Below are 25,950 nucleotides of genomic sequence, written 5' to 3' on the forward strand. Positions count from 1 at the left end.
TACTGATTGATCATTTTATATGTATTTTCAACCCATACCTGTTAGAAGATTTTATCCTAAATAAGTATATTGGTTAGAAGAAGTGTAGTGATTAGTAAATTGTAGCAAGATGTCTCACGAGGAGGTGAAAAGTGGCAACGAAATGGGTGCGCAGGAGTCGCTATCCTCGAGTAAGAGTTCGGTGACCCCGTCACCGCCGCCGCCCGATGGTGGCTGGGGCTGGGTCGTGGTTTTCGCCTCCTTCATGATACATATAGTCAGCGAGTATTTTAGGTCAGGTGTTTATTTATCACATAAGTTACGTTCATTGTGTCCTGTTGACCTGTTGTTGTGTATATTTTTATAAGAAGGTGTAGAGGTATTCCTTACAGGAAAATAAATAGATTCAAAGCAATTTATTACTATTAGGTACACTAAACTAACTTAGCTAAAGTTATAATTCTAATAGACACACTATATATTTAGATTATCAAGTAGAGAAGTAGGTACTAGGAATAAGTCACTTTCTTTATACGTGTTGAAATATTTTAAAAAGGGTACTTTTATTATTTACTACCGTAAAACGGGGTGAGTAGGTTTCGCGGGGAGAGGTGGGTAATGAATGGGGAGAGAAGGTTTGAGAGGGGGGTGAGAAGAAATTTTAAGGCGACTGCTACAAAAATAATCTATTCCAATTTAAAATGGAGCTATAGTAATACGCATAATAAAAAAAAATCAATCCAACAATCTTCCAAAATTACCTTTGTAGAAAAACCCTCTCACCCCAAATACGAGGCACTACGGGGTGAGGTGGGTTTTCTTCTTTATCGTCAAAGTTATGAAATGGAACTACCCAAAATAAAATAAAATACAAACGTCCGAACCACTTATTATATACACCATTCAGTTATCACATGTAAAAATAAAATTTTATCGAGGTTGAAAGTCAAATTTCACCCAACTCACGGTATTTTACGGTATTTAATTCGGTACCAGTGGCGGCGCGTCAATAAAAGCCGATTCCCACCGGCTTGCCTAGTTTTGGACGATTGAGCAGAGTTGTAAGGGAAATATGTAAGCCAAATTAGCCCCGGCTTGCCTACTGATATGTTTGACGCGCCGCCACTGTTCGGTACTTAATTTTTGAATACTTAACTTTTTATTTGCGTGGACAAATAAGAAGAATTAAGGTGATGGGGCAGGTACGATTCCAAACAAGGATCACATCCCCTAAATTACATAATGAAAAAGTGAATATGTTCTAGTTGATGGGCTGACTTATTCGTTCGGCGTTTTATATTATGAGTTCCTGGGCTACTTCCAAGAGGGCGAAAGCAAGACTGTGTGGATCGTCTCAATACTGTGTGCGATCACACTGAGCTCAGGTAAGTACCTATCAACCAATTTTGACCAGATTTATGTTACACTATACATGTTGAGTAAAGGTGTCATAGTGTATTCAGATTTCTATTCTAGGCCCATTAACGAGTTCCCTCGTGAACCGTTTGGGCTGTCGTCTGGTGACGGTGTTCGGAGCCCTGCTGGCCGCGGCCTGCATCATTGCATCAGCATTCGCGGGCAACGTGCTGACGCTCATTATCACCATCGGCGTGGGCACCGGCTTCGGCTGCGGGCTCATCTACCTGCCCGCCATCGTCAGCGTCACTGTCTGGTTCGAGAGGTATAGGAGTCTTGCTACAGGTAAAATTACTTATAAACTTAGCTATAATGTTGATTATATAAATTGTATAAATATGTAAAAATTAACGGTGATCAACTCGCTTTATCAGACTCAATTAGAAACATTTTATTGTCTGACTTGACTACTTTACATTTAAAAAGTAGACTATCTACTCTACTATTTTTTGTGTTGTTTTGCATGCCAGTTGTAGATAATATGTGTGATTCCTGTGTTTCATGAATGTAACATATGTCCCACATTTTAGGCAGAACAAATTATTTACATTAGATACTTTACTTACTTTCTTTAATTTTTTTCCCTTTTAGGCATTGCAGTGTGTGGAACGTTCCAAGTCCTGAAGGACTTGGAACGTTTATTTTTCCGCATTTAACAAAGGGTCTAATCTCCAGCTACGGATGGCGAGGTGCCTTGGTCATTATAGGTGCCCTTATATTAAACTGCATTCCATTAGGCTTTCTGTTCCTCCCAGTACCTGAAGTACAAAAAACAACGGCCAGCGAACCGATGCTTTCAAAACAAAAGAAATCGGTACTAAACAAGTCTAAAAGTACTGAGCACATGGCTCGAGCTAACGGACGTAGAGAAGACGGCGATGTGGCTAGACTAACTCTCTCGCAGCCTGCTCTGAACAAATCTTACGAGCCTAAGCCGCAGCCACATTCTAGACATGGTAGCGGCATCATGTACAGACCAGATGTATTATATCAAGGAAGTATGACAAGCCTCACGAAATACCGGGCTTCAACTCCAGTAAGAATTCAGACTATAACCAAAGACGAAGAGTCTAAATCGCCGTTATCGGAAATGCTCGATGTATCTCTGTTGGTAAACCCCATATTTGTATTATTCTCTGTATCAAACATTTTGACTAATATAGGATTTTATATACCCTATGTTTATACTGTGAGTATGAGCAATGAGTTGGGCATTGAAAATCCGGAACATTTAATTTCTATAATGGGAGCGGCCACTTTAGTCGGAAGGATAGTTCTCGGCTTTATCAGCGACAAACCTTGGGTGAATCGGTTGATGGTGTACAATGTGTGCCTCGGGATAGCTGGCATGAGTAAGTAGTTAACATATTTCTGTGTTTTCATCACATAACAATCATAAAATTTGACATAATTATCACAATCGGTAATATGTTTCCTAACTTTGCTACTTATTTTTCCTAATATGGTGCTGTATTTGTGAATTGTCATTTTGGTTTATAACGTCTAAATAAGGGTCCCGGGCTCCTGGGCCTTACACTTATAGTCTCTGACCACGCTAAGTTTACATTAACATGGGAGCGCTATGCCTACTTGAGGCATGAAAACTTAGTGTGACATTTTTCGATGTCTCTTAAGCCGTCGTATGCCGAAGCGCGGATCCGCGTACGAGGAATATATTAGAAAAAACCGGCCAAGTGCGAGTCGGACTCGCGTTCCAAGGGTTCCGTACATTACTAAATTTTTAACAATATTTTTTTTATATATGTGAAACGCGATTGAATTGCCTTTAAAAAACCCGTAGGGGTCGGATCAAAAACTAAGTAATTGGTCCGACTCACGCTTGACTACATATTTCTAATAGGTTTTCCTGTCATCTATAGGTAAAGACCTATTATATGTATTTTTTCCAAAATTTTAGACCCAGTAGTTTCGGAGATATAGTTCGGGGGGGAATGGTAATTTTTTGCCTATTTTCTTGAATTACATCTAAACTGTTTATTCTAAAATTATAAAAAAATACGTTTGAGATTCTCATATTGAGCTCTTTCATTTGATATGTACCACGATATAGTTTGAAAAACTTTATTTTTTGATTTTCTCATTTACCCCCCAAAAGTGGCCCCCATGTTTAAAATTTATTTGTTTACGTTACATGTCCGTCTTTGGGTCACAAACTTACATATGTGTACCAAATTTCAACGTAATTGGTCCAGTAATTTCGGAGAAAATAGGCAGTGACAGACGGACAGACAGACAGACAGACGCACGAGTGATCCTATAAGGGTTCCGTTTTTTTCCTTTTGAGGTACGGAACCCTAAAAATAATCACGGTACACGAGAGGTTAATAAATAAATATCGCCTCATTGCAGGTATGGCTTCAGCAGCAGTGTGCACAGAGTTCTGGGGTCTAGCCATGTATGCGGCGACGTATGGCTTCACGTCCGGAGCATACGTGGGATTGACATCGGTGGTACTGGTAGATCTTTCTGGCATGGAGAAATTGACTAATGCCTTCGGGCTCTTGCTGTTTTTCCAAGGCATCGCGTCACTATTTGGGGCGCCTCTTGCAGGTGAATCTTCAAGTTCTGTGGTTGTGATTATAGAAAAACAACGTAATTTTTATTGCATGCATTACGCGGCATTAGTAAGTGATTCAATGAAAATAATTAATAAACAAACAGACGTGTAATCTTTTACTTTGTTCTGTCAACTATTGTTTTTTTATGGACCTAAAAATATATTCTAAGAACTCTATATCAACTACTCAGAGTATACAATGATGAAATGTGTATTTCAGGATGGCTGGTTCAAGTATCAGGCTCATATATGCCCACATTCATCGGAGCCGGAGCCTTCGTGTCCCTCAGCGGGGTGATGCTGTTCGTGATCCCATTGATGCAGCGACGCCGGCGCACAAGCCCTGCGCGGGCGCGCTCTCCTTAGGAGGTACCTTTGGACCACATGTAGTGGCTTGCCAACGGGGTGCGCACACAATCCTTGAGGCGAATTGTGATTTAAAAATTACTACAGTTTTGATCTTGTTGTGATACTAACTTTGACACATCACGCAGGACATTTAGCGCTCACTAATAAGCGCGAGCGAACGTCAAGGTCGTATCAGCAACATCAAAAGCGTAATAAATTATTAAATCAGAATCAGCCTCTTTGCCATCGTGCTGCATTTCCTTTTCAGTTCACTGATAACTCCTTCTACAACAGGGTATATTCTATTCTAGTAGTCGTACATTAGTAGAAGATGAAAATAGACATTGTAAATATGGCTTATCTTAGCAACGAATGCATGTGATAAAAGTTATGATGACTGAAGCATTAAACTCATTCCAAAGATATAGTTTAGTATATGGTATATATAGTTGGTATGACGAAAGATAAATTAGATAAATAATGTAAATAAGTATATGAAGTATTTAACGAAAAGGTGCAATAATTATTTATTTAATTTAACCTTACTTGCTTTTTGTTGCTGACTTGTGATGTTGTGAAGATGTGATGTAAAAAATAAATGTAGTATTATTATCACTTTTGTTATATTAAATAAGAATTCATTAAAATATAATTAAACAGAATTATTCAGACACATCAGTCTGAGAAAAACTCGATCCTAACAGTACCTACTTATGCCTAGGTACTAGACCGCGAAGACGTATTTAGATCTTATTAAGCTCATTACGTGTCATCCGTTCAGTAATCTGGTATCACATTATGCACTACGTCTCCTAATTCTTGCGAACAATGTTTCTGCAACAGCCTCTCAGTATTCAATTTGATCCATCTGAAAATATTTCGTTGAGTAAATTACAATCTGAACAAAAAGCATAATGATTCTGATTTCACAAAAAAAGGTTTTGATTTTGTCATGATATGGCCTTGACACGTTTAGCTCACAGGTTTAGCTGTGCATCTCATGCGGAAGAAGTGCGAGTGATTCGCTTCTCTTCTTCGGAGGGGCACGTCAAATATACGTAACGTAAAAATAGCCATGTCACATAAACGTCAGTCCATACAATGTGTATGACCATTGGCCGCCTATTTTCGACAGAGGGGAACGCCTGTTAATGGCTACTCCGTTTGGTTATATCCTCTTAGTCAAGGTCTAATCATAACCAAATCAAAACCCTAACAAATTGTTAAGCCATAATCGGCCTCCAAGTGCATTATATCGGATCATGTAGGATTCCGTTCCCGCTTTTAAAACCATAGCTCGGAAGTGATTCTAAAAAAAGTAGCTTTTGAAATGAAATGAATATAATTTATTTGAAACAACACAATCTTAAAATTAATAGATGACAAACATGTGACATAGTAATGTAATTGGTTGTCCCAAAGAGGATACCACTCAGCAAGTGTCGGAGCACTTAGTGCAAATTTTCCTTAGGTAAAAGTAGTAGCAGTAACTTACTGGTAAAAGTAGGAAACGTTGGTGAACAAGGCGATGTGGGGCGTGTCCACGAGATTGGCGCCGTACGAGGAGATGCCCATGATCATACCCTTGTATAAGGCTGCGCCGCCGTTGTCACTCTGGCGGTTCATCTGGAACGAATTAAACAGATCGTTTAAATGCTTCTTTAATATACGATAGCGCTGTCAGTATGGATTAATCGCCGACCTTTAAGAGCTATATCGATTTTACCCGTATCATACATGTATATTTAGTGAAAATTTCGGAGAATCGATCGATTTTCGTGAACTGTAAATGTAAACTACCTACTTCGTAACTCGGTCGGACTCGCGCACGAAGGGTTCCGTACCATAATTAAAAAAAAAAACAAAAACAAAAAAAGCAAAAAAAAAAAAAACGGTCACCCATCCAAGTACTGACCACTCCCGACGTTGCTTAACTTTGGTCAAAAATCACGTTTGTTGTATGGGAGCCCCATTTAAATCTTTATTTTATTATGTTTTTAGTATTTGTTGTTATAGCGGCAACAGAAATACATCATCTGTGAAAATTTCAACTGTCTAGCTATCACGGTTCGTGAGATACAGCCTGGTGATAGACGGACGGACGGACAGCGAAGTCTTAGTAATAGGGTCCCGTTTTACCCTTTGGGTACGGAACCCTAAAAAGGAGTGTAAAGGTTTTTAAAGGGCCGGCAACGGTATGTATGTTCGTAAAAACTTTATTGTACATAAGACAGGTTAAATTACAATGAAACAAAATATATATCATGTACAAAGGCGAACTTATCCCTATAAGGGATCTCTTCCAGTCAAAATTTAAACAAACATGATAGACAAACGAACACTATGTACAAAAAAGTAAACTATGGTTCAATTGAATAATTATTACGCAAGTAAATAATTAAAACAGCCTATAATATAATATTGTGTGTCGTATAATATAATAGTATATGTTATCGTGTGTCGATAGATGGCAGTAAATGTACCGTGACTACAAAATTTACTTTGGCAATAGCCCTCTATACTATCTCAAAAAGAATAGATAGTATAGAGGGGTCCTGTCATTGTCAATTTTGTAGTCACTGTACATTTACTGCCATCTATCGACACACGATTAAAACTTAAAATAAAATTGAAAATGTGTAAAATAATCAAAATATGTTTATGGATAAATGATTCTTAATTTTTATTGTTCCATACTGACCCATGTTCTTTCACTGATATGTGTTAAAATCGTTAAATACCAAACAGTGTCGTTAACGCCATCTAGCCGAGAATAGGCCAAAGGTAATGGCGCCATCTATTCGAGAATGACTTTTCCTTGGCCGTCCGAGGCACGTTTTTTTCTTAGACTTTATTTATCTTATACGGAGTTATATATATATCTCTGACTATCTATTCTCTTTGCACTTACTAAGTCGTATTTCACACAAAACATCGAGGCGGTGACGACCTCGGAGTAGGTCTTTACGCATTCTGCCTGCTCTGTGATCTGCATAACGGATTGTAGAATAGTATTTTCTTGAACTTTTGCAACATCCTGTAAATCACCATCAAAATAGAGTCAGGCTAAGCTAACTCTGCACCGTGTTTGATAACACAGTGTGGCTGTGGAAGTGTGATCATAAACGTCAAACTTGTATGAAATTATGACGTTTAGAAAAGCATTTGCACACTCTGCCTTATCAAACACGGTGCAGAATTAGGTTAGCCTAAGAGAATAGGAATATATTTGGTTATATTGATAAATTATTAAAATTAATAATGAAAGAAATAAATTGTAATAATTTATCAATATAACTATTCTATTCTTTAGAGGACGTTTATATAATCAGAATAATAAATAGCAAGTAATAGGTAGGTATCATCGTATCAATTCAATTTATTAGAGAACTTTGAATATAACGCCATCTCTGCGAAAATACGTGAAGTTTTTCACTACTCGGGAGCGTTAACATAACAATACCAACAACACACGCTATTTTATCACAGATGGCGAAATAGAAGGCTCATATTCTTACTTTTACATGTTTGTTGGTATATAAACTAGATGGCGCCGAATACGTTGGTAAAGATAGAGAATAAAAAAAAACAAGACCTATTACTCACTGATCTTGACTGCTGCTATTCCAGCGCACACACCATTTCACACGTCGGTTCAGTAAAGGTAACATTCCATTTCTGACCGCAGCTGCGCTACTGCTCCGACACGTCAATGTTAAAGTGACATTCCATTTCCAACTGCAGCTGCAATACTGTTCATTTTACTATGGAAATTAACAATGACAGCGACGCGTTTCCATAGTAAAATGAACAGTATTGCAGCTGCAGTTGGAAATGGAATGTCACTCTTATTGTCAATTTCCACAGTAAAATGAATGACAAGACAATGAATGACAGTAACGTCGCAACAGTAGTAGTGCAGCTGTCGTTAGAAATGGATTGACACCTTTTATGTTACGAATGTTACGATCGGATGTCAGCTGCAGTTGCATTAATCAATCAGCTCCCTTGATAAAAGGTGAGGTTCACCACAGCATTACTGCCGCGATTATGATTATGACCTACATTCCGTCGCTTATTTTATCAAGGAACTTGACAGATACAGTGGTGGCCACAACAACACCACATCAGTAAATATAGCAGCAGTGACATACAATCGTCACCTTAACAGAGTGTTTCTTGAGTTACGAAATAAAATAACGTAGAGTTAGACCAAGAAAAGTCCGCAGCGATTTTGATAGCCCACGCTGTGCAAGTGTAATTTATACGTCATAATTTCATAGACGTTTGACGTTTTAAATGACACTTGCACTGCAAGGGTTATCAAAATTGCTGCAGACTTTTCTTGGTCTCTTCATCTTCTGATTATCTCACTCTGGTTATCTAAAGTTAACGTTAACGTACACAATTACCATAAAATATACGGCGCGGTCAGCGCCATCTATATCAGTTGTTACACAAAGGACTCGATGATTTTTGTAAACAACTCTATCACAATCAATCACAATCAACTTATGTTAACAAATAAGAAAATAGTAGGACATTGCACATACCTTTCCCCACCCCGTTACCGAGACAAAACTAAGGTGCGGTATTGTAGTCCCTGGCTTGATTAAAACGGCTTTTCTCGCACCCATTTCGAACTTGACGTGTGTCTACAAATATATAAATAGAAAATTAATAACTTATAAGAAAATCAAATTGAATTGCCGGCCGCATTTTATTCAGTTTGATTTTCATAGCTTTTCATACTTTCTTAGCGTTATATAGATAACTATCAAGCGCTCATTCAAAATGTATACCGAGGGTAATAGGTATAGATGCCATTAGATATTGTAGATAAGATAGCTTTGATTGTAAGATGCGTAGAAGCGGGCAACGTGCTCAATTGCTCACTAATGTCTAAACTTTAGACATTAGTGAGGTTTAGACTAACACTCGTTACACGTTACGATATTAGAGTAGGTCCATAATCATATATTTTCAGTGACAGTGTATTTATGGTGACTGTAGGTACCTACAGGCGCCATAGATTAAAATATACTTTTGATCAGTGAATAAAGATGGTAATTTAAAATCTCATTCAATGTTGATCTTACCTTAAGTACTAGTAACGCGATATCGTTGTCCAGGTAGCTTTTGTATTGGAAAAATTCATGTCGTTTTTTTTCAACCACGGCAATAACCTGTCTGCACAAAAGAACATTGTATTAATTTTACTTTTAAAATTAAATCATACTGGTATGACGAAAATAATAGTCTATACCATCCAATGCTGGTACTCTTAGATAATTTATTCTTTTTATACCTTATGTGTGTCGGCAAATAAAATATCTTTTTTTTTTATGAGAGCATTATTGTAAAAAAATAGGCCATTTTAATTAGACACTTGGCATTAAAATGAGCATAAGAATATTTACTTTTATTCTGTTTAGTTTTGATCTAAACTAAATACATAAATAACAATTTCTTTGATAGGTACCTACAAATAAATAGAACCCTTTGATGGACCCAAAAAATCAGCATGAATTCTAAACCATGGTCCAGGAGGAATTGGCCAGCATTTTGGAACCTCAAGAATGATAAAAATGGCCAAAGCTTACTTTTGGTGGCCTAAGCTTAATGAATGTATTGAAAGGGTTGCCGGATCTTGCAAATTATGTTTAGAAAATAGACATAACCCGTCTAAAGCGGTTCCAAAGTGCTGGCCAATTCCTCCTGGACCATGGTTTAGAATTCATGCTGATTTTTTGGGTCCGACAATGTATTGTTTGTATTTATCACTTGCCATCCCTCCTCACAAATCTCGAGGATACAACAAGTACTTCGCAGTGCGTCCAGTGAAGCTGTGGAATGAGCTGCCTGTGTCGCTCAGGCAGGCACAATCGGTTGCGTCGTTCAAGGAGAGGTTAAAGAAGCTATGGTTATCTGATTTGACTGATTAATTTGTCTATATTTCTATTGTATAGTTGCTTTATATCGTTCTAATTCTTTCCAATTTTTAGTGTATTTTCCCCTTTCCTTTTTGTATAATATATGTATGTTTATCCTATAAATTTTGTATGTATTTATATCCTTTATCTTTCTGGTACCTTGTTGTACATTTTGCTGCATTTGTCACACTCTTTTCACTCTCTCCTCTCATCTACTCAAAGGTTAACTGGAAGAGATCCCTCAAAGGGATAAGTTCGCCTTTGTACTTCTTGCTAATTGTATGTTATTTTTAATATGTCTTTTTGCACAATAAAGAGTTTACTACTGCTACTACTAAATAGGAATGTTAGAACAACAAGGACTTTTTAATACGATAACATAATATAGGTTGAGAATTGGTGGATTAAAACCAGTGCGTTTTTGAATTGTAGACACCGCGAGTTGACAAAAACAACATAACATGACAAAAACAACCTGTTCAGAAGTCACAACATTTTTAGCACCAATTGTTGAGAAATGTGACTAGTATATAGGTATAAGTATAGAAGAGAGGAGAACAGCCGGACAGACATACGCATGCTTCGTCAATAATAGTGACTATTTAATTGCCGATTGTACATTAGCTGAAACCCTATACTTCATTTTATTTGTACCCCTGTACTTTACTTCATACTAACCCTTTATCCATATAGTTCCTAACTCCATACTTGACAAAAATAGTGTCCGTGTCCGTATCCTCCTCAAAGCAGCTGGCCACGGTAAGTACTAGTTTGCTTCCGATGAAGGACCCGGAGCAGTAGATGCGGTTGTAGACGACGAGCGCGTGGTGCGCGACCGAGGTTTCCACGGCTTTAGGCGGGGGGGTTAACGGCCGGTATATGAGTAAATCATCGTTGGTCCCAGTCATGATGCCGTGCGCGTGGGCCAGAGAGTGGATCAATAACATTTGTTGGCTGTGAGAGAATAAAATTGTGATTACATCGATGTAATCAAATCAAAAATCATTTATTTTCAGGCAACAAATATACATACCTTACAGACTAACTTACATACAATAAATAATTAAATATAATCTTGAAATTGAAGATCATTTTTTGTCAGTATCCAAATTATATTTGTATACACCTATAAAAATATAATTTGGATACTACAAAAATCTTCCGCCAGTCGCTCTGAATGAGTAAATCACTATTTTGGTAGGCATCAAAATCGCGAAATTTGACAGTTTTCAATATGAATTAACATGGTTCTATCAAAACTTTGTTCTTATTATTTAACACTACAAAACGACTTAGTTAAGGATATCAATTGGTTTTCTTCTCGATTTTCTTATCTTTAAAATTGGCCTCGTGGTCTTTGGAACAAATTTATGTAGCTAATATCTTATTCATACTGAAACACGTAATACATATGATATTTGCGTCTCACATCTACAAATTTATAAGTATAATAACATTTTGGCCAATTTGACTTGACATTGAAATTGTTACAGGGCCTAATAAGAGGGGATAAACAAGTGAAAACATTGCCAAAAAAATAATCAAATAATCACCTGCTTCCCTGTAAAAAGGGTACCTAAACAATTACATAGAATTGAAATATATGCAAACACTTCGTTTGATATGTACCTAAGTATTCAGAAAACTCACAAATACATTCCAGTGAAGTGGGCACAGCTACGATTTCAATACTTGACTTAATTCGGGTTTGGAGGGCGGCCCTGCATAACTAATAGCAATGTCCGAGGAACACTCCGCGACAGACTAATAACCTCCAGCCATCAACAAAGCGAGACTCGTATTTGCGAGTAAAATTTGCAATCATACTTCGCCGCTCCAAATAGTCGATACGACGTTATTACTGTTTTGGTAGAGTTTTGTGTAACCACTACAGAATCTACAGATAGGTTTCATATTTGTAGTAACTTTAGGAACTTTTCAGTCGTAAGTCTAGTGTTACAAAGTGCAAAATCGTTTGGAGTCTTCTGTTAGAAAATAACTTCATAAAATAGTCGCGATATACATTGTTCCAATATTGCAACCATATAGGTAGGAGGTATGTATAGACGCTATTACGCGTACACTTTGCCGCAGTGTTTATGCCTCGGCATACACACGATTTGCATTTCGGTCACGTTTCGAAGGGAAGTCGCAGAAATGGACTTACTTCCTCGGCTGTTGTTATCTCGCGCCGTTTTAAGGGTCAAAAGGCCCATTATTTCTTGACTGATGTACGTATACAGAGTTACTTTCGGTCTTATATCGTATTCCGATCGTAAAATATTTACTTATTTACTATATTATAAATTATGATGTAACTACTTAAAAAGTACCTATTTAGTAGTCACAACACTCACAACACAAAACCTTATTGAACTAACTGTGGGATTCGGTCGATTGTCCCATAATAATGATTTAGTTTCTTCTCGTAGTTTAGAAAAGTTATGTCTGATACTGCAGCTTGCTGGCTGCACATAAAAAAAAGTATAAATGCACATCAAAACGGTGACTTGCCTGCCTTGTTTATAGTGTTAAGGATGACTCACGCTAGACCTGGCCGGAGCTTCCGGCGCTTCGTTTTCTATGGAATGCACCACGTGATCACCGATCAGAAGTCATAGAAAACGACATGTCGGACGCCTCGGCCCGGTCTAGCGTGAGCCATCCTTTAGGCATATTTAAAGCCATAAATAAACCCAGTGGCAATATCGGTACATTTCTCTGCTCTTTGAAAATGCAACGGCATAAATATCTAATGAAATGCGGGAATTGTGCATCAGTCCCGAGATAAAATGATATCACCCCCCGAACTTGCCCCGGGCACTCCTTTTCGCTCCAATATTAGTAATGCAAAAGCTTTTAACAGAACGCCGAATACCAAAATGTACGCTGTGGAATATAATGTAGTCTTTTATTACTTAACTTCGTGAGTATAATCAGCGTGCGAGGGTAGTTTCACCGTGGGAACGGCAACAGAACTTTTAAGCCATATTGCATACGAGCCATTAGTGTTTAGCGCTGCAGTTGCTGACCCGCAACTGAGGTCTTAAAATAAAATTATGCTGTTTTAGTTTATGCTCGAAACATATAAAATGTTGTTGGGAATCGTAGGATTAGTCTTAGCATTTGCATAATATCTGTGGTTTGGTGTGGTTTATGCATTAGCATTTTAAACTCGAATAATCATTGATCTTGCAACGATATTGAAGTTGTTGCTACTGTTGCAAGCTCTAGAATTTTGATATCCAACTGTTTTTTTTTAAATTGTATTATTAAACAATGGTATCTTCCTAAAAAACTGGAAAAATTTAACACAGATGTTGTTCAAATATGATCGCATGGAAAATACTTATACAATTTTTTTAAGCCCTTTGTCGTGTGTAACATGTTAGGTTAGGTACATCCTTATCCACTTTATCGAAATCGATGTGGAGGACTATATATATATATATATATATATCCACTTTAAATACACAGTGTTCAAAATTCAATGCATTGCGCATAAAAACGCTGATTGGAAAAACATGTTAAGGTACATATTCCAAAGAGATCGTTATGGAGTCGTATCACGTAAACAGTAGGTTATAGCTCGAGATCCAGTACGTGAGATCAGGGTGCCCAAAATTATCGAACATCAAAGTACCGTTAATTGTAATTTCACAATTTTCTACGAAATGTCTATAATATATTGCAAATAAAGCACACAAATAAAAATGAACTACTTTTATCTCGTAAATAATCTCGGGTTATAATATAATATTTAAGGTAGGTAATAACTTAATAAGTTATTCATCATTATGAGCTTGCTTTGTTACACATGTCTTACAAAATATTAAGTTTTTTAAAATATGTATTAAATTATTCGCGGGAGTAAGGGGAGAACGGAGCATAACATCTTTTCCGACCCAATTGTCAACGCCACCTGCACGCGCCGGATGGCGGCGGCGGCCAACAGGCAGCCGTGGTGCTCCCTGCTGGACAACGGACGGGGCTCTGGCGACCGAGTCAATGGCGGTATATCCATTTCCCCATGCTGGGCGACTGGCTGGAAGAGGCTGCAACGGCCTTGGGGTCTAAATAACCCCAAAAAGACGAATGTAGAAGGACTTTGGGGCCCCACTACATATTATTTGCCCTTAGTAAAACCATATGTCATGTCCGAATCAGAAAATAGTAAGCCATGTGAACCGACTAGCGCTCGGCGTCGAAGAGTTGCCAGGCTCATCGATGTTAAATTGGAGACTGGTGAAGATCCCTATGCGAATAAAATGAAGATTAGAAAGAAGAAACAAGAAGAAAGCATTAATTTGAGTACTTGGAACGTCAGAGGACTAAATAAAAAGGGTAAACTAGAAAATGTCATAGCAGAAATGGTAAGATTAAAGATAGATATAATGGGGATTAGTGAAACGAAACTAGCTGATAGCGGAAGAATTGACAAAGACGACGCCACGCTGTTTTATACGGGAAACCCATCCGATCAAAAATCTAACTACCACGGAGTTGGTATCATGGTGAGCAAGGAACTTCGGAAGTATGTTTCGAATGTGACTCACTTCTCTAATAGATGCATGATGCTAAATATCAGTGCTCATCCCTTCAACCTAAACATAATCCAAGTCTATGCTCCAACATGTGATGGTGATGACCAGGAAGTGGAAGAGTTTTATGAAGGAATAGAGCAGTTATTAAAGTCAGTAAAATCACAGGATATCAACATAATAATGGGGGACTTAAATGCAAAGGTGGGACAAGGAGAAGAAGGAAAAATTGTGGGGAAATTTGGTTTAGGAAAAAGGAATGATAGAGGAAACAGGCTCGTAGAATTTTGTTCCGAAAACAACTTGGTCATTACAAATACTTGGTTCCAACATCCTGCAAGGCGACTTTACACATGGCGCTCACCAGCTGACAAACCATCACATGTTGTAAGAAACCAGATCGACTACATTATGATAAAGGACAGATTTAGAAACTCCATCATTCAGGTCAAAACATATCCCGGGGCTGATATAAAATCTGACCATAACCCTGTTTGTGCCAAGATGTTTTTAAAATTAAAGAAATTGAAACTGCCATCCAGCATAATGAAAGTTGACATAAACCGCCTTAAAGATGAGACAGTTAAAACTTCAGTGAGTGTTAAACTTAACAACTGTATAAAACCTATATGCGAGAAGGGGAACAATCCCTTGATTACATATAAAGATCTTGTTACGGAAATAAGAAATATAACATCGGAAGAACTAACTAGTAAAGACACGGGAAAGCGACAAGAATGGATGACCGATGATATATTAATACTAATGAATGAAAGGCGGACTTATAAAAACATAAATGAGGATAAATATAATGAAACAGATATAAAAATTAACAGGGAAATCACAATTGCAAGAGAACAGTGGTTGACTAATAAATGTAAAGAAATAGAAAGATTACAACAGATCCATGATAGTTTTAATCTGCACAAACAGGTAAAAGAGTTCACAGACTTAAATAATAAGAGATTTCAGGGTACACTCGTAAATCAAAATGGAAACATTGTTGTTGATAAAAAAGAGGCCTGCGAAGTCTGGCAAGATTATGTTCTAAATCTTTTTAAAGATGATAGGATACCGACTGAACCTCTAAGCGATCTCAACTTAGAGAGTCCATCAATACTGAAATCAGAATTTATATCAGCCTTAGAACATATGAAGCGTAGAAAAGCTTTGGGTCCCGATGGAATTGCGGTGGAAGTATTAAAATTGATACATGATTATAATATAGATAATTTAGTTTCATTATTTAACAAATTTTATCAATCAGACAATATGCTCCCTGAAGACTGGCTCTTGTCAATATTCACACCACTACCTAAAAAAGGCCAATGCCAAAAGCTGCGGCGATCATCGGATGATCAGCGTGATGAGTCATTTCCTGAAGGTATTTTTAAAAATCATACAAAGAAGAATCTACAAGAAAATAGAGGAAAACATAAGTGACACACAATTTGGGTTTAGAGCCGGACTAGGTACTAGAGATGCCTTAGTAGCAGTCCAAGTTTTGGTACAAAGATGTCTAGATGTTCAAGTAGATGTTCATATGTGCTTTATCGACTTCGAAAAAGCATTTGACAACGTGAATCATGCTAAATTAATCAATATATTAAAATTAATTGGAATAGATGGTAACGACATTAAATTTATAGAGAACTTATACTGGAAACAAAAAGCTAAAATCAAAATTAATAACGTTCTGACTGAAGAAATTCAAATAGAGAAAGGCGTAAGGCAGGGCTGTATCTTGTCACCCTGCTTATTCAACTTGTACTCGGAGGTGATTTTTAAAAAGGCTTTTGAAGAACTTGATCTTGGGATCCGTGTAAATGGCAAATTGATACAGAACATTCGTTACGCTGATGATACCGTCTTATTTGCTACTAACCCTGAAGACCTTCAAATAATGCTGCAAAAACTGAATAACACACTTTTGGAATATGGACTTAAGATAAACACAAGTAAAACAAAACACATGATTGTTAGTAAAACACCAATTTCAGAAACACTTAGACCACTATCCTTAAATAATAAAATAATAGACAGAGTAAAAAGTTATAAGTACCTGGGTTGTTGGTTAAATGAGGACTGGGAATCAGAGAAGGAAATACGGACGAGAATTGAAATAGCCAGAAACACCTTTCAGAAAATGAGGAAACTTCTAACTAACAGGAAAATAAACCTAAAACTGAGGTGGCGCATGGTTAAATGTTACATCATCCCAATTCTTATGTATGGTTCCGAAAGCTGGACCCTGAAAAAGAATTTGGTCAACAAACTAAGGGCTTTTGAAATGTGGATTTATCGAAGTATGCTCAAAATTAAATGGACTGATAGAATAACTAATGTCAGAGTTTTGGAAATCATGAAAAAAGGCTTAGAGGTAGTATCAACAATAAAGAAGAAAAAAGCAGCATATTTTGGACATATATATAGAAACAATAAATACAACCTATTGAAATTAATAATTGAAGGAAAAATTGAAGGGAAGCGTGGCCGTGGTAGAAGGCGCACATCATGGACTGAAAATATAAGAGACTGGTTAAAAGTGAAGAGCATAGATGGACTAATTCGCATGACTGAACATAGAGAGACATATAGACATATGGTCGCCGACCTCCTGGACGGAGATGGCACTTGAAGAAGAAGAAGATTAAATTATTCGCTCATAAAATTGGCCCGTAGAAAATTTCAATTATAATATCGACCTAACTTATTTAATACCGAAACTGTAATTGGAATTGTTTTAGAAATATTTTACACTGACCAAAAAGTGTGGTCGATTTAATGAAAAAAGTTACAGCGAGCGAGATAGGCAAACGACACGGCCCGGACGATGCGCAGCCAGGTTTATACACTGCAACGCGCTGACGGGCTACCGCGAAAACCGAAATTCGCAAATCGCGGGGATCTTTCTCTTTTAGGGCCGGTTGCACCAAACAGTCTGTTACCGTTAAAGCGTTCGCAAAATTTTATTGCATAGGAAATTTCATACTTTACTGTCGTTTGACGTTAATCGGTCTGTTAAATGTGGTCGGTGCAACCGGGCCTTACTCTAATGAAGGCACACACACATATCCACATATATGGATAAAATTATATAATGGAAGTTATAAATTCTGAATTTTATGATAGTAATAAAGTTATTTTAAACTACATAGATACTAATCAACTAATCCTCAGTTAGGGCTTGTGCACAAATCACGCGAGGTTCGATGGGGGAGGGGTGGGGGGGTCACGAAAAAATCACGATAGATCACGATAGATCACGTTGGGGGGGGAGGGGGGTTTAACAAAACCTCACGTGTATTTTTCTACAGTGAACGAAACTAAGAAAAAAAACCTACCACATGAGTAGACACTTTTTCTCGGTTTCGTTAAACATAAATCTATTCTGCACTTCAAAATAGCGAGCCTTTTTAACGAAAATAGAAAAATAAACAAGATTTTCTATATACAATAATATTTATCTTAAAATTAGGTCGAATAAAATAATTTTAAAAAAAAAACGTGAGGTTGTGTGGGGGGGGGGGGGGGGGTAGCCAAAAACCTCACCAAATATCACCAAGGGGGAGGGGGGGGGCAAAAAGTAGCCGAAAACACCTCGCGTGATTTGTGCTTAAGTAAGTAAAAATGTAATGTAAGTATAAACTAAGTTTAGTTCCAATAGACCAATACTCAGGTACTTTCTACTAGATCTCAGTGCGCACATTAAATACAAGCCTTACAAGCGGCCGAAGATAAATGATTCTCGGAGTTTCTAACCTTCAAGCTGTATACATAGGTATTTCGAACTACAGATATTTAAAATTGAAAATGATACGTAAATACAAATTGATACGTAAGTTCACAAATGTGGAACGTCACATATCTTTATTTAATATCTAGTGATTCTCTAATTAATTTCCCGAATCGCGCCGTATGAGGCTAATTCGAACTTACATTGTGACTTCAAAATGATATCTTGATGATACCCCGTGCGTCTCGCTCGCACCAGTACATGTACGAACAAGTGCGAACTAAATGCACGCGCGACTGTCATCATTTAGATAGCATTTTGATGTCACAATGTAAGTTGTTGGTCTCCATGTCGTGTTGAGATGTAAGTAAACAGCTCGTCTCGCCTCGAGAAACCGTCGACATCAAGTATTCAGCGCGTGGCCGGGAGCGATTCTCTTGTCACCAAAAATGTTTCAACTACCTAACTTTCTCTCAAATCATTAAGATGTATTTTTAATTCTCCCTGTACTGTACTCGTACAGCGCATGGTGAGAGCATTCTTCTAGTACCAGTCTGCAGTGGCATCAGTGCTATGGCGCAGCCATATGTACACATTGCTATATACCGGGTGTGGCCTGTAATAGGAGCATTAATAATTAAAACATAGATTGTACTCCTCAAACGGTGACACTTTTGTTCAACAACTTTCAAAAATTATGAAGTATTTAGACTCCCTATTTTTCATACAAAATAAATATTATCTTCAATGGACGCCATCGCCACGCCATATCATTGTGATTGACGTTGCTTGTCACGCCTTAAACATAACAAAATTCGCAATACATTGCGGCTTAGAATAAACTTTAAAGTGTATTAAAAATAAAAAAACACAAGCTATTTTTAAAAGTCGCTGAACAAATGTTGGTCAGTATGAGGAGTATAGCCTACAGTTTAATTTTTTGCTCATATTACAGGCCACACCCGGTATATATACATCAGAAGTCAAATTGCGGTTTAATTCAATTAATTTAATTGCGGTTCTATGCGTACCTAATATGTACACACGCATAGAACGTTATTCGTGGAACCCTGCACTAAATAATTTTAATACATAAGATTCAATCAACTTTTACAGTCACGAAAATTTCTCTTTAGAAATAAAAAAGAAAAGCCAGGTTTGGCCCATAAATTAAGCCTATCAATAATTTACCAAAGTAGTTTGTTTTCCTCAGTGACCTTCGTTTCGTGCAAACAAATACAAGGAGGTACTTCCACATTTTACTGTCGAATACTTTGTTTACATAATGTACGTGGAAGGTGCTCGCGCCGAGGTCGAGGCGGGCAGGCACGCGAGCGGCACGTCGTAGCGCGTAGCGCTCGCCTCGTAGCGTCAGTGCCGCGGAGGCGAGCGCACCGACCGGCCGCTACGACGCTACGCGCGGCTACGCAATGTTGTGGTTATCCGTTACGCTTTTGGCGCTTTTTGCATCGGTCCAAGGACGAGCGGTAAGAATAAGTTTAAGCTTTACTTCAATAATGTTGATGTTTAATATTTTTTCTTCGTATCCAAATAATTGAAAATTTGTTTTTAAAATAATACAATGTCAAATAACTGATTGGTATTATTTATAAACTTACGTAAACGTTTTTCATGAAAGTTCCACACTTAATTACCCTGAAAGCCAAAAGGTAGACTATGTCAATTTTGTAATAGTTTACAATTCATTGAGTAGTTTATTTATAAGGATATAAAAATAAAAATATTGTTAAAGCTAGAATGTACCTAAATAATTATTCTAAAAGAAAAAAATTATGAGTACACTAAAAATAGCTATGAAAATAGGTACATTATGCATATAAGCTCAAATTGAACAAGTCTTCAAGTCGTTACCCAAGTTTGAACAAGTTCGGGGCCATGATAATATTGCACGTTGCATCAGTTTTCGGGTGAGCTAGTGTTCCGTATGGAAATCTAGGCTGCGCAAAGAGAAATACTTAAGGTCAGTAACAAATAACGAAGTATGTTGTATTTTTAAGTTTAGTTTTTACATATGTATTTAGGTACTTTAATAATATTATCATCATTCTCTCCTCACCGTGTCCGGCGATAGTAACTTCTACTTTAGGTACTAACAGGTTAAGTGTTCAAGTGTGAAAGAAAACTACGTCTGGGAGCTGATTTTTTAATTTCCACCGCCCGATTTCGTGTATTTCGTTCAATAATATCTCCACTACTAGTCATTTAAATTCTACTAATAGAATTGAAAACGAGTGGTCAATACCTGATACCCAAATTTATCGTTTGCATTTCAAAAATTAGCATTTCCTTTTCCAGCGATTTCCGAGTGACGATATATCGAGCAAATCTAATCGCCCCCCTGAGTGTGAAATTTTAAACGACCTAATGTATTGGTATAGGAAAACAAGTCTTTATTCCTAACGTACGTACGACTGCGCCTTCAGATCTGCATCAGATAAATTGGAGCGGCCAAAGTTATCAAGAATATATTTGACATTGTCCGCTACGATTATCTGATGGTGAGTATAAGGGCCAGTTGCACCAACCACATTATGACAGACTGATCAGCGTCAGCCGGCGCGCCCCGGCGCTTTACTATGAAACTTTCCATACATACAAATTTAGCGAACTCTTAAACGATACGAACAGTTTGGTGCAATCGACGCTAAGACAGGTATTACAATATTTTTGGTAAATTGGGCCGTCACTATTTATTTGATATTAAAGTATTCCAAGTCGAGTCTACAAAAGAGTGACTACTAATAAATTGTTTAAGTACATATAAACGTGACACATCAAATTGCCGTAAGTACTATTAACGGCCAGCATAGATATTAACTCAACTACCTACCAATTCCCAATCGACTCTATTTTCACTTGTATCTAACATACACGTCTTCCTGGACCCATGTATAACTATAATGTCTAAAGTAGATACCTCCTTCACCGCCGGTGTCTCGAGACTGTCGGTTACCCACCAATCAGCTCGACCACATTTCAAGCGTAAGCGTTAAATGGAACGCGCTCCGTGGCCGCATCGGGCGCCTCGGGGGCTCATTTGCCCACCTCTCCATATACGGTATACGCCTAATTACCTGCCTTAAACGACCCGACACACCGCCCCGAGTGCTATCATAATTGCTCTAACGTAACTTGAATTATTCCACAAGACATGACTCACAGAACTTCAATCACTCTCATAATCTATAACGGTCCGGAATCTCTGAGGATGTCAATATCACGAGTAAATATATATATATTCACAGTAATCCGCTCCGAAAACAAAGATTTGAAATTAATTAATTTGACTGAAAACAGTGTTCTGGGTATACTTGATTGTCTGGACTCCAAAGTCAAACGAAGGGTACGCTAATTATAGAAACGGGTTGTTTTGTTTAGAAAATACATTCACCAATTATAAGTTAGTAGTGACTTGTATTATTGCACGTCTGACGCAAGATATCATACTCAAATAGGATCCGAAAGTTGGCAGATAAAAGCGAATATGAAATTAGCTTTAGCGAAGTTGGTGAAACACAACGGCTATATCGAAGTGGATGTGGGAGAGATATGAAACCGCAACGCAGATGCATTTTCAACTGACAAAAGACAAGGACGTTTTCAATTCGATAAATACAGGGTGTAATAGTTAAGTGTAGCCAGGCGATAATTCCGTAAATATAACAGATATCAGAAAACTTCAAATTGATATTGAAAGTGCGTTACCCAATGAGTAAAATTGGGAAGGTTTGGAGTTAATGTTTGAGATATTTCTGCTTTCATTTAAAAAAAGTTATTAATGCAATTTTACTCATTGGGTAACGCACTTTCGATATCAATTTGAAGTTTTCTGATACCTGTTATATTTACGGAATTATCGCCTGGCTACATTAACGATTACACCCTGTATGCACCGTGGAACAAAACGAGGGACCTTTCCAGAAGTGGGAGATAGTTTAGCCTTAGGACTACATTTTCTCCATAGAAAAGATAAATATTAAGTGTAATTATTTTCAACTTATAGCCTTTTAAACATTCATTCATGTAAAAAAAATAAGTATATTTTGTAGCTTAGGGGAAGCGCAGTACATTTATGGAATAAAGGGAGTTCAAATTGGATACCTACATGCAGCATCAAAATTAGAGTATCAGATTAAATGCGTTAAAAGTATCAGGACCGTTCTCTGATAACTTAACAAAAACAGATACGTCTATAATATGGAATAAGCGACGGGTCCAAGTTTTAATATCAACCACCACAGCTCAGTCGATTAATCATTTCCTTATCAGTGGCTCTATTCTATTCGGCGGGTGGATTATTTCAACTGGCTCGGTTCGCTTTGCAGCCCAATGTGTGGAATCGCATGAATCTGATTATCAGAAAAACTTTGAATGGAGTTTGTGTAACCATAGAGAAATATAGTAAGAATAGAGTGCTTACTCCATACATCAGTGTTGATACCAAAACGACTATTATTTTCACAGTCGACATTTAGCATCGAGTAGCGGAATTATCTCTCTCATTTCTTTAAATTCAATATTAATTATTTGTCTTGTCACTTGTCAGATTTTATTCGATTGAAGCGCCATCTGTGTTAAGCTTTGTACATTTAACATAATTAAATTAAAATGAAACTGTCAGCACCGAATACAAGCTCTCTGATTAACCATATATGTACACGCTGAGCAAGCCCAACTTGAGACATAGCTTCAGTTTGAAGAGCACTTTAGAACCATTTCCGCTTAACCGAGCAGTCCTCGCGGTTATGCATGTAACTTCCAAAACACCTTATTCTCGTATGCTGATTTCACTTACTAGAATAATATTGGGAATGTATTGGTTGCATTCGCTTCCTCTAAAGCGTATAATTACCACAGCGACGTACAGTTAGCAGTAGTTGCTAAGCGGGCCAGGTGTTCAAAATGATCTAGAGCGACTTTATTGTTATTTAAGAGAATAAGAGCGTGTCAAGGTAATTATGAACACCTCGCCCGCTTAGCAACTTCTGCTGCTGACTTACTAACAGTACTTTTTTATATCTGCCCGGGGACATCTACAATAACTATTTGTGCTAGGAAACCATTGTATGAAACCTAGTTTCATGCAATGGTTTTCTTGCGATATTATCCAGATCGTTGGTTGACCTGGTTGAGGACCTTTCTGTCCCAGCACAGGCATCAGGATTCTGCTTGCGACGTGTCATCATCATCATCATTAACTTAAGAGTTATTCTCTTGTCGGTGGAGTATCTTCCAGCTTTCCTTATCTTGCGCCAGCTCTTTGACTTTTTCATACGACACGACCCCTACTTTTTCTTTCACTTGCTCCAAAAAGCTGCGTCTTTTCCTCTTCCCCGCTTGCGTCATATTGCGACGTGTTCACTATTATTTTATTCATTGGCACACTGACAATTCATATTCAATTGATATTATTTTGGAGTGATTCATTTCTGAATACTACTGTAGTCCGTCCGTGGTTATGCATGTAACTTCCGATAGGTATCCGTGTGCGCTCGAGTAGCACTGACTTCAAAACTTCCCTCTTCACCGCAATCCACCTAACTGAGTGCGCGACTTTGTCGTCTATTGCCAAACAGAATGGGATTTGTATTGCTTTGCTGTTTAAGTTTTGAATGGAAATTTATTTCATTGTTGATATTTTATCAAGTACTCGGAATCCGCAAACAGCTTTTGAATTATTTGGGGAAGCGATGTATTATGCACCAATGGAATTAATTTAACATTTCTACTTTAGATAAATTCGCGGAACAGTTGGTACGCCGACAGATAATTCCATATTCGCTTTGATTTATTTTCAATACGATAATACTCATAATTAGGTATCTACTACTGCCGATATTTTAAACGAATATCAAGCATTTTTTATGGGATTGCGTTAAATTGATTGTGGCGTGTCATTATTTACTTAGTTATTTTTATTTTTAGGCTAAACCGCATTAAGATTTTTTCACACAGCAGTAAGTCAAACTTTGCGATGCTTACTGTACCTATGTTAACGAGTAACTATTGACGTATATATCTGACTGGCCTTACGGGCAATAAGAATGGGGCATAAATGGGGCCAGTACAGCGGTGTGACATCGCTACAACGTGATTGGTTGATGAGATCGCATTAAGCGCGCGATTGGTCGCAATTGGTTGCGTTAGGCTGCACGATTGGCTCGAATTCGTGAGTGACACCGCTGAACTAGTACCATTTTTAGTGCCTCTAAAGCCAGTCCTTAGATATAATACGTCAATGCGAGTAATTGTGTGTTGGTTCAGGTGAACATCAGCAACACGTGGGTGCTGCCAGAGGAGGGGTTCCCGGTGTTCTACCGCTACTTCAGGGACCGCATCTCGTGGTACGAGGCCGACGCCGTCTGCCAGTTCCACCATGCCAACCTTGTCACAGGTTAGTCACTTAAAACGTCTGTAATTAATCCGCAAGTGGATTGCATGGACACATTATGAGTGGAACTCATTCATAAATAAAGTGTCCATGCAATTTTGCTGCTGGGTTGATGACAGTACTTTGAAAGTTATTCAGCCGTTAGATGAACATAAGATAAATATTCCAGCAAAATGTCAAGTTTAATCTTCAATCTTACTCAGCATTTCCTAAGAATAGCAATTCATACTGACGAAACATAATAGCCTGAATAAACACAAAAGACTCCGCAACTAAGTTATTAAGAATTCCTCAGGCTCGCTTTTTGTGTGGAAAGCTGCCATGGGTATGGTGGATGAGGTACATTTCAATATGGCGGGGTAATCGGCGGCAATCCAGCGAGACCCCATTACCGCTGATGGCGCTCTCGACCCTTGAGCCGCCAGATACCGACCTATCACAAATGAGTATACCCGCCGGTTGCCCGTAACGTAAATGTATAAATAAATTCCGCCCGTAAAGTGCTACGGCATTAATAAAACGGAAATATCGATTTATTTTGAAATAAGATTAGGTAGTTCATAATGTACGAAGTATTGTAATTATCTGTTACAATTTTATTTGCTATTATATATTGACGTACGTCATAAATATATATAATATTAATTAGTGTATTACCTATAAATATATTTATAATTTGGCGCTTTGGCGCTCAGTTTACAATACATACAACTTAATACCTATTAAGTTATCGAATAACAAATTATCAATTTGTGAAGTCTCAGATCAACTTTTGAAAAAAGTTATTTTGGCGGTGTAACTATCAATAACCTGAAAAAGGTTTTAGTTTGATTTTAACAGCGAGTTATATTAATTGTTTCTTACTAACGTTTCGAAGTAAGTGTAGTTATCGATTTACTTTGCATTGATACAGAAAAGATGGTATTACTTAAACTTACTAAATAATACACCGAAAACATCACCAAACGAAGGCGTCACGAATATTCACCGAATGCCTAATGATATTA

The 25,950-nt window shown here is 37.6% G+C and overlaps 4 protein-coding genes across 4 annotated transcripts in view; 3 read left to right on the forward strand and 1 right to left on the reverse strand.

Moving 5' to 3' along the window:
- The first annotated feature begins 109 nt into the window (after positions 1 to 109).
- LOC134663721 (monocarboxylate transporter 13-like) lies at positions 110 to 4,431 on the forward strand. The gene is given in 7 exon segments (XM_063520180.1): positions 110 to 278; positions 1,245 to 1,364; positions 1,456 to 1,680; positions 1,987 to 2,006; positions 2,009 to 2,747; positions 3,766 to 3,966; positions 4,194 to 4,431. Coding segments are annotated over 7 exon segments (1,620 nt in total). The 3' UTR covers positions 4,340 to 4,431.
- A 616-nt stretch (positions 4,432 to 5,047) lies between these two features.
- Positions 5,048 to 12,115, reverse strand: LOC134664160 (trypsin-like). The gene is made up of 7 exons (XM_063520748.1): positions 11,905 to 12,115; positions 10,933 to 11,208; positions 9,421 to 9,511; positions 8,875 to 8,976; positions 7,233 to 7,358; positions 5,817 to 5,947; positions 5,048 to 5,189 (listed from the first exon to the last, which is right to left on the reverse strand). Exons 1-7 carry the CDS (start codon positions 11,910 to 11,912, stop codon positions 5,099 to 5,101), a joined length of 825 nt encoding a protein of 274 aa, XP_063376818.1. The 5' UTR covers positions 11,913 to 12,115; the 3' UTR covers positions 5,048 to 5,098.
- Positions 12,116 to 14,189: 2,074 nt separating this feature from the next.
- Positions 14,190 to 16,238, forward strand: LOC134663728 (uncharacterized). Its single transcript, XM_063520187.1, has one exon. The coding sequence runs from the start codon at positions 14,190 to 14,192 to the stop codon at positions 16,236 to 16,238; it is 2,049 nt and encodes a 682-aa protein (XP_063376257.1).
- Positions 16,239 to 19,876: 3,638 nt separating this feature from the next.
- The window catches only part of LOC134663917 (uncharacterized), a 54,847-nt gene continuing 48,773 nt past the window's right edge, over positions 19,877 to 25,950 (forward strand). The window contains exons 1-2 of the mRNA XM_063520459.1: positions 19,877 to 20,018; positions 24,817 to 24,946. Coding sequence (XP_063376529.1) covers positions 19,962 to 20,018; positions 24,817 to 24,946 — 187 coding nt within the window. The 5' untranslated portion in view covers positions 19,877 to 19,961. The remainder of the gene's footprint in view (positions 20,019 to 24,816; positions 24,947 to 25,950) is intronic.

The sequence above is a fragment of the Cydia fagiglandana genome, chromosome 4 (genome assembly GCF_963556715.1).
Source record: "Cydia fagiglandana chromosome 4, ilCydFagi1.1, whole genome shotgun sequence".
NCBI lineage: Eukaryota > Metazoa > Arthropoda > Insecta > Lepidoptera > Tortricidae > Cydia > Cydia fagiglandana.

What these genes read in the sequence shown, in the direction of transcription:
- LOC134664160 (XM_063520748.1), bottom strand. An exon ending in TCGCGTTACTAGTACTTAAG is followed by an intron (nt 8,977 to 9,420) that starts GTAAGATCAACA and finishes ATATATTTGTAG; the next exon opens with ACACACGTCAAGTTCGAAAT. An exon ending in TTTGTGTGAAATACGACTTA is followed by an intron (nt 5,948 to 7,232) that starts GTAAGTGCAAAG and finishes AATTCGTTCCAG; the next exon opens with ATGAACCGCCAGAGTGACAA.
- LOC134663728 (XM_063520187.1), top strand. Translation starts at nt 14,190, where the DNA reads ATGGCGGCGGCGGCCAACAGGCAGCCGTGGTGCTCCCTGCTGGACAAC.